We start from the raw sequence: 9,119 nt of genomic DNA, 5'->3' as shown, positions 1-9,119 counted from the left end.
CTAAATCTGACTGGAGCCTGTCCTTCCTGTGACCCTGGTTGTGTCAGAACTCCTCAGAGTCAAGCTGTTTCTGTGATCCTGGGCTTGTTAGATCACCTGGGAGTGGGACTTTCTCTGTGTGTTGTGGCACTGGCTGCAGAGCTTGTGCCCAAAGTCTGCTCAGACTAACCCAGACAGACCAGGAGGAACCCGAGTCACTGGACTGGCGGAGTTCCTGTGTGCCTGGTCCCACTGGTCCCAGTTACTCTCAGTGTTGGGACAGATGTTGGTTCCTGCTCACCTTTGATCCTGGGTGTGTCCAACATATAACATTTCTGATGAAAGCCAAGAACTCAGTACTAGTCACCACAGGAAAGTTCAAGTGGGAATGCAGGATCTCAAACTATTGGCCAGGGATAGACCACAGCTTGATCGGTGGCTGGTGACTCATCAGAGCATAGCTCTGCCCTTGTAGAGTCTATCCCTGCAGCACAGAGGCAGCACAGAGACGGCACAGCCTGCAATGACTAAGCTATTCAGGCTTTTATAGAAAATTTGTTGATCTCTGACCAAGAATACTGGTTGTAAATCTTCTGCTCTAAGGTCAGAGGATCTTCTTACAGTCTTAGAAATCACTAAGGACTGGAGATTCTGCTAATGTGGGCTTCTTGTCAATCATAGTCCACAGTCCATAGTCAATGAATTTGTAATTTAAAAGTTTGTTTAAATATAACACATCTACAAGCTGATAGGAATAATACATTTTCTTTAAAAAGACCATTACTAATAGCAAAGAAAATTTTAGTGAGAATGCTGTTTTACACTATTGAAAATTCCTCAAATATCTGGCTCAATAGGTGAGTAGATCCTTCCATCTGCTCCTTCTCCAAGCTGTTGTTTTTGTGGTTGAAATCTGGGAAAAATGGCTCCACAAAGATATGTCATTAGAAGAGGGTGGGCCATGTCAACATGCTCTGTAGACCCTCACACACATACTTCTGATATATTCAAGTGTGACACATGGTAGCTCCTTAGAAATCAATTACATCATGGGATCGGAGACTAAATCAATGAACTTTAATTCTAATACAAAATTACCCAAACTCACTGGAGCTGTCTGTCTCACACGTAATTCTAACACTGAGGGGGTTGAGGCAGGATTGGGAGCTTGAGGCCAGCCTGGGCTACGTGGGCAAACCTTATTTTTTAAAACATTAAAATTTTTTTTTATGTGTCTGGTTGTTCAGCTTTCACATATGCCTGTGCACCCCAGATGCAGCTGGTCCCCCTCGGCAGTCAGAAGAGGGTTCTTGATCCTCCGAGACCAGAGTTGCCATGTGGGTGCTGGGAATGGACCTGGGAAGATCCTATCTTAAAAACAAAAACAAATAGAAAGTCACCTAGAGTTGGTCTCTGACTCCTGCATGGTTTTGCCTCTGGCATCTGGAAAGTTCTGGCTTCCTACTGTGCACCTATTCAAATGTTATCTCGCTATGTCTTCTAAACTATCACCCTCAGCAGAAAGTTGCCGCATTTGATAGAAAAGTCTATCACTGAGTTCCATCACTGGCAACCAACACTTTGAGCTGTTTCCTTAGAAGTGACGATTAGACAAGCTACTGTTCACTTTCAAGACAGTCCCTCCACAGTACCCAAGTCTGAACACCCATGGCTTACCTGAGAGCTACTTAAGAAATGTCCGACTGAAAACCCGATTCCTTGTCTTCTGACACTAGTATTTTCTTTAAGACTGTTATTGTGCTCTTGCATACCGAATACTTGATTTCCTTTGTCATGCGGAATATTAAACATAAATGGGTAGGGTTTAATAAAGTTAGCTTACTTTACGGGGCCACTTAGCACTGGTAAGGTAGCTCTGGTAGTCTAAGTGCAAGTGCAGGAAGGACAGAACACAGTGCTGCCTGCGCTGCCAAGTCGTGCTAAGGCGTCAGTTTCAGCCATGGCTAACTCTGTCCCACGGGTGAGGTCACACATCAGCGACGATGCCTATCACATCCCGGGGTCTTGAAGGGTCTTGACTTTTCAGATTCTTTAAAAATCCTCCAGGCATTCCTGAGGGGTTGGTGGGACACAGTGAAATTGCTGATCCTGAAAGGGACGAACAGCTCTTGGAGGCCATCCACGTCTCCTCCAGTTTTCCTACCTTGTAGCACTCCGGTAAACTCTGGTTTCTCCGGACTGCCTATGGATGCATTCTGGCATGTATTCGTGTAGCTGACAGAACTGTCTCATCAGGTATCGACCACTTATTTATAGCCAGTTCACTGCAAGCTTAGGACTCCTCCTCCACTTCCTCTTCCTCCTCTCTGCTTTTTTGAGAAGGGTTTCTCTGTATAGCTTTGGGTGTCTTAGAACTCAACCTGTAGACCTGGCTAGCCTGACCTGAGATCTGCAGACCTGAGTGCTGGGACTAAGGCGTGTGTGGCCACCACATGACAAACCTTTCTGTGCATGTTTCCATGAAGGAGATTCTAAAGGAGGCCTAAGGAATTGAGAACTACATTCATAGAAGAGACAGTTACAACTGGAGTAGGCCTAACTAACCAAACTGTATAGTACCTGGTGTTATTTCTTCTTTAGTAATCTGCTTTCTTTCTCTTTAGATCTTGTGGCAGTTGGATGTGAGTTCAACAGGGTCCATTATCAGAATGGCCAAGTATTTCAGCCCCACCCACTGTTCAGCTGCCTCTGTGTGAGTGGAGCCATTGGATGCACGCCCCTCTTCATCCCCAAGCTGGCTGGCGGCAACTGTTCTGCAGCTAAAGGAGGAAGGAAGACTGATCCCCCAAACTGTGGCCGGGGAGCCCTGCAGCAGCAGCACTCAGCGAGCTACAAGACAATGCCAGGTGCTCCTCAGCAGGGCCGTTTTCCAGGGATCACTTCCTGTGGTTCTTTCCTACTCCTTTCTGCACACAGGCAGTAAGAAGTTACTGGCTTCCGCCTAGAGACTTACAGTGATTTAGCAATGGAGTGTTTGCCTCAGGCGGGTATATTCCAAGTATCTGAAAAGAAAACTTTACATTTTAGTTTTGAGAATAAAATATTCTGATTTTTAAAACTTACTAAATCAGGAAACTTCTAAAATCTTACACCTCTGCTTCTTCTCACTCCTTTCTTAGGAAAATGAAAAACTGTTCACCTTTTTGTTTGTTCTGTTTTGAGACAGGGTTTCTCTGTGTAGCCCTGGTTGTCTTGGAACTCTCTGTAGATCAGGCTAGCCTTGAACTCAGAAATCTGCCTGCCTCTGCCTCCCAAGTGCTGGGATTAAAGGTGTGCGCCACTGCTGACTGGCAATACCTTTAATAAAAAACCCTGTCATTTGTAATCTACTATGGGCAAGAAGTCTGACCAGTTCTTGTGTTTCCAAAGTTTTTTATATGGTACCAAAATAAATGGAAAGTTGATTTATAAGACTTTGAGGATTAATACATTTTGAGGTTCAAAATATCATTTTCAAAACTGTGGGAATAGCTATAGTATTCTCAACACTTTAAATCTATGTAGTCAAGAAAGCAAATAAGATTCCTGCTTGTTTATATTGAGCACCTAGTGGCAGGTTAAAGGATGTTTTGCTTCACACGCTGGAGAATTTCCCAGACAGGCATTCCTATAGGCTTACTTCATGTTCTTATGTTCTTAACCAGTAAAAATTGTAAGAGAAATGAGTTTTAGATATTTAAAAATATCTTAGGAAATTGTAACAAACTGAATTAAAGTTTTATAAACCAAGTCATTGTAATTCCTACTTCATCTAGCTTGTCACATCCTTTGTCAGGCCCACAGTATTCTCTATGGTCATTACTTAAAGTCACCTGTGAGATATTCAGGGAAGCAACTACGGATGAGCTATGAGTGAGGAACTGGACACCGCCCCCACCCCTAATCCCCCACCCCACTGCCTGCAGCTTAAAGAAACCCTCTAGGAAACTACATGGCCACCCTTGACTGGAAGGTAACTTAGGTAGTTGGAAAGGAAGGGGACTTAAAAGTGTAAGCTCTTATCCTTTCATGCAAAAAGCCTGAGAACTTTTAAACACTGACTTAGTGTTTAAAAACCGAGTCCAGGTAAGTACATATATGCATACATACAGATGCACTCCATTTATTTTAGCTTATAGGAATCTCCCACTTACTTGGAAGAAAAAATGTCTTGTGCAAGCAACCAAGTGGACTCCCTGCTCCAGAACGTGCGGAATGGGAATTTCTAACCGGGTAACCAACGAAAACGGCAAGTGTGAAATGAGAAAGGAGAAGAGGCTGTGCTACATCCAGCCCTGCGGCGGGAACTCATCAAAGGCAGTGAAGGTAAAGTGTGAGCAGGCCTAACTGCATGATGACTCAATGGTAAGGACTTAATAAGTGCTTATGTTCTGGAGGGAGCCGCTATGCTTGGATCTCATCAAACAAAAACCACCTGACCGTGACTCTTAAAGTCAAATGACCTCAGAGGGCAGCAGGTATTAGTCTAGCTCAACTCTGCAGGGCAATCTCACCTTGAGAGACGGTAGCCACTCTAGGTGTCCTCCTGTCAGTGTGCACTGTCTTCAGCAGCCCCGCCTCCAGCCTCCATGCATACTGTCCCTTCAGAGTAGACCTTTCTTGGATTCTTTTTTCTTGTTCATATTAATTATAGAAGTGTAACCAAAGTAGTGAACATAAAGTTCCAGCTGTTACATCATAGCTAGAAAACAGAAGTTCTAATCATAGTTACATACGACTGTTGTCTTAGAGCAAGACACCAAAATGCTCAGTGCATTATAGAGTAAGCTTGCCAAAGGACTGACCACGCTATCCTAAAATGGGCATAAAACTGTAGAGCTGGTCCTATTTCTTGACTGAGGCAAGAGAATTCTCTCTCTCTCTCTCTCTCTCTCTCTCTCTCTCTCTCTCTCTCTCTCTCTCTCTCTCTCTCTCTCTCTCGCCCTGGCTGAACTGGAACTCACTATATAGACCAGACTGACCTTGAATTCAGAGACACAGTCTTTTGCCTCTGCTCCTAAATTAGTAAACAGCGTATCAATTTGTTAACTCAACACACTTCTTTAATGTATACCCTAACTTGACATTTTGGGAGACAGGTGGTGAGTTGAGTCCACAGTTAACAGAGCACAGGTCTAAGAAAACATCAGTCCCTTGGACACGTGTGCCGCCTGTCATCAGACAGTGCGATGCTTCCTCCTTCAGCGAAACCGTAACACCCTGCTTGTGCGCACAGCACATGCATTCATCTCTCCATCACCCACCCCAAACTGTGTGACATGTAGTAAGAAATTTGCTCAGTCTTGGGAGGTAAATAAATGCTTAATAAGGCATGGCCCTTGAAATGAAACAAAACAAGAAGTTTCTTTATTGTAGAACTGAACGAAAGAGAAGAAACATGAGAATCTGATAGAATGATAGAGGGAAGGTGAGGGCACTTTATAGAGAGGGCCCTACATGTCACAAACAACTATTTAATAGATTTTATAAGCCAAGTCAAGCAGAATTAAAAGTATAAAAGCAGGGTTTATTTTGAGCAGCTCTTGGATGGGTTCACTGGTCTCAGAGAGCAGGGGCCATGGAAATTGCCATGCACACAGGGTTATGGGAGGTGGGTGGCTATCGGAGTGCACAGAGGCATGCAGGGACAGAAAGAGCCATGTGGGAGAGGAAGCCCAGCCCCTGGCTGGAGAGTTCAGGGCAAAGGGCTGGGTATGCCAGCCATACCCTGTAACAGGTAGGGACTGAGGGATGCTGGGAGAACCTGGAGGCCAGGTCTGCTTTGATATGTTTAACAGGCATCTCAGCAGCTTGTCTTGTGTCTGAAACCCAACATTATTAGTGCTCAAGAAATAACTATATCTAGTATCTGTCAAATTCTTAAGTTATTACAATCAAAATTAAAGAATAACCTTTTAACTTTGTTCCTTTTCAGATCCCCAGAGGAGAAACTTGTCAACCCACTTTCCAACTCCCCAAAGCTGAAAAATTTGTTTTTTCTGGATGCTCAAGTTCTCAGAGTTACAGACCCACTTTCTGTGGAATATGCCTGGACAAGAGATGCTGTGTCCCCAACAAGTCTAAAATGATTACTGTTAGGTTTGACTGCCCCAGTGAAGGGTCATTTAAGTGGCAGATGCTGTGGGTCACATCTTGTGTGTGTCAGAGGGACTGCAGAGAACCAGGAGATATATTTTCTGAGCTCAGGATTCTATAGAGCCAATCAGGAAGGCTAGCTAAGTCAGTCACGCCATAGGACAACGCTGAAGAGCTACACAAGGGCAGGAAGCTCACTCAAGGGACTTAAAACAGAGGCACCATTCTTTGCTTGCTCTATTTGTGGCAACAGAAGTTTCTAAAACATATACTAATAAAACAAAAATGAATGCTTGAAAAATTTTAAATAGAACTCATTTCTTGAGTATAGCCTATAATTATGTAATCTAAGATAAATGACTCCAGGTAAGGATTCCATACATAGTGAAAGATATCATGCCTTTGATCCCAGCACATGGGAGACAGAAGCAGGCAGATCTCTGTGAGCTTGAGGTCAAGCTGGTCTGCAGAGGGGGTTCCAGGACAGTCAGGGCTGCAGAGCCCTGTCTCAAAAAACATTTTACACAGATATAAAAGGACATAATTTAAAATTTTATTCTGTACTTGGCAATACAGTCTATCAGATCCTATCACATAATTAGTAGAGGGACAGCAAGATTCTTAGAAACAAGTAAGATGGTATTATAAATGCATCTATAATCATCATCGCCCTGTTCTGAATATCAGCTGAGATTCTTCTAGGGAGGAGAAAACAGAGTATCTGTGATACTGTTAATAACTGTAATATTGCAGTTTTTATACCAAATACTATCAAAGTCTAAATTTCTAAGATAAAAAACATAGAACACTCACCAAAAAAGAAACAGAAAAGAGTAATAAGGAAGCACACAACAGATTATTTTTGCTTGTAAAGAATTTTTCACTTAAAATTATTTCTTGAAAGATAAACCAACCAATGGAGTTGAACTCTAACTGTGCTGAAGCCAACATTAATGACTCAGAAGAGAGATGCAGTGACTGGAGTAACTTCAGTGCATGATAACCATTCACTACAGTGTCAGCTGAAGACGGCAGTGTGCAACGCTGACGTGCTCAAGCATCTGTAAGCAGCCGTTTACACATTTGCTTTTAAACCATTTATTATAAATGTGACTGGATGCCAAGTTGTGATTCTTTGGACCATAAACATGTTATTAGTCAAAGAACAAAAACTATCCTGAAAAGTCTAGCCATTCTATCTATCTTGTTCCTCCATTCCAAAGACCTACGTTCCAAACATTTAAATAAAGTATGAAAGCATAAATATAAATATACAAGGGAGATGTACATCTTTCCTGAGGCGCTCACCACTGTGAAGAGATCTGTGAAAGACACAAATAAAGCAAAGGAATGAAGAAACTGCTCCTTCACTCTGGCAAATTGCCTGAAGTGATACCATATACTGCTATAAAAAATTGTAATAAAATAGAAACCACCATTTTAGATAAAATACTTCCTGATACTGTGAGAAACAAATTGGGCTTTCTGAATCAGAAAAAATGTTGAATCAGAAAAAAAGGGGACGAAAACCGATGAGAACCAGAAAAAAGTAACAATTGCTTTGTCAGCTTCTTCCCTCAGCAGGCCACACTCAGCCTGGGCACAGGAGTGGCTTTGTCAGTTTCTTCCCTCAGCAGGCCACACTCAGCCTGGGCACAGGAGTGGCTTTGTCGGCTTCTTCCCTCAGCAGGCCACACTCAGCCTGGGCACGTGTGGTGCAGGCATGCTCTTTGTGGCATCGAGGTCACTGTACTCCTGTATGAGCGCTGACAGAGAGGACACAGCTTCTGTAAACGTGCTGTCCTCCATCCCATCAACTTGCAGGTAGTGATGGAGGTGAGCCTGTAAGAAAAGCCACCATTACCATCCCAGGGACTCTATGACTTACACATGCCATAACATTTTAGCAAATGCTGCTACAACTCTAAGTCATTTGCCATCTCTCGTTGGGGCTACAGCAGCTGACGGCTGCTGGGGAAGGATGCATAGGACTCAGTGGTATGCTACCATAAGCAGCCTTAAATGACTAACCCTACCTCATTTAAGGAACCCTAATTATAGTGGGGTATGACATGCATGCACACAAGCGCACATGCATGTGCGAACACGCAAACACACACACACACACACACCCCAAAAGTAGGAGGAAGACTCTGAGGGATAGAAGGAGTTCAGATGGAGGGGAAAAAAGAGGATGATGGGAAATACGATCAAAGCAGGTTCTATGTACATAGGAAATAGAGAAGATTAAATATAACATCCATAGGCCATTCAGCTTTAAAACTGAAGTGGGAAGTTAAGTCCAATAGATATTGTGGCTAAAGATGTGTTCACCATACAAGAATGCCGTGACTGACATGGTGTAGCCAACCAGTTTCTGACTGGATTTGAGACTCCCTTCCTCCCTTCATACAGGCTTGGCTGTGACCCAGGCCAAAAGCCCAGGACTCACAAGGTTATAGGATATACCTTTGTATATCCTATTTACCACTGTATTGCTAAATGGACATGTTATAAAACTGTTCATTTCTATTTACATCCATATTCATGCTGTTCGCAATGCCGGCCACAAAAGCATTTTTTCCTTTCTTGTAGTGGATAGTACGAGAGACTCATAGCTGGTGGAAATGTGGGGAACACGCAACTATTGAGCACTCAGCTATAAATGGACACTACAGAATCCCTTCCCCACACCTGACTCACCAAGGCTCAGAGCACACTGTAGAAGACATGCAGAAAGACCCTAAGAGCCAGAGTACGGGAGAGTATCATGTGAGCGTATGCTGTGGACACGGCACACCGCAGTCCAGGCTCACGAACTCACAGAAGCTGTGGTTCACAGCAGCTGTGGTTCTCTGCTGTGGTTCACTGCCTGTCAGTGGTTTCTATGGACTGGGGAGGGGCTCACGAGGCCCTCCCTCTAAGGCACAGCTAGGGAGCTATGGAAGGGGGAGCCACTCTTGCTCAGTGATGTAGCCACTGGTTAAGTTGTATATGATATGCGTGTGTGTGTGTGTGTGTGTGTGTGTGTGTGTGTGTGTGTG

At 43.6% G+C, this 9,119-nt stretch overlaps 2 protein-coding genes across 3 annotated transcripts in view; one reads left to right on the top strand and one right to left on the bottom strand.

Annotated features, from left to right (window-relative positions):
- Ccn6 (cellular communication network factor 6) overlaps positions 1-6,533 on the top strand; it is a 9,521-nt gene extending 2,988 nt beyond the window's left edge. The window contains exons 2-4 of the mRNA XM_031347794.1: positions 2,604-2,846; positions 4,112-4,305; positions 5,915-6,533. Coding sequence (XP_031203654.1) covers positions 2,604-2,846; positions 4,112-4,305; positions 5,915-6,196 — 719 coding nt within the window. The 3' untranslated portion in view covers positions 6,197-6,533. The remainder of the gene's footprint in view (positions 1-2,603; positions 2,847-4,111; positions 4,306-5,914) is intronic.
- A 616-nt stretch (positions 6,534-7,149) lies between these two features.
- Tube1 (tubulin epsilon 1) overlaps positions 7,150-9,119 on the bottom strand; it is a 16,963-nt gene continuing 14,993 nt past the window's right edge. For both annotated transcript variants that reach the window (XM_031347784.1, XM_031347785.1), the window contains one exon: positions 7,150-7,917. In XM_031347784.1, the coding sequence (XP_031203644.1) occupies positions 7,759-7,917 (159 nt within the window). In that variant the 3' untranslated portion in view covers positions 7,150-7,758. The remainder of the gene's footprint in view (positions 7,918-9,119) is intronic.

Source organism: Mastomys coucha, unplaced genomic scaffold, assembly GCF_008632895.1.
Source record: "Mastomys coucha isolate ucsf_1 unplaced genomic scaffold, UCSF_Mcou_1 pScaffold3, whole genome shotgun sequence".
NCBI classification, from domain to species: Eukaryota; Metazoa; Chordata; class Mammalia; order Rodentia; family Muridae; genus Mastomys; species Mastomys coucha.
The sequence above is the reverse complement of the archived record's forward strand: the minus strand, read 5'-3'. Positions and strand labels throughout refer to the sequence as shown.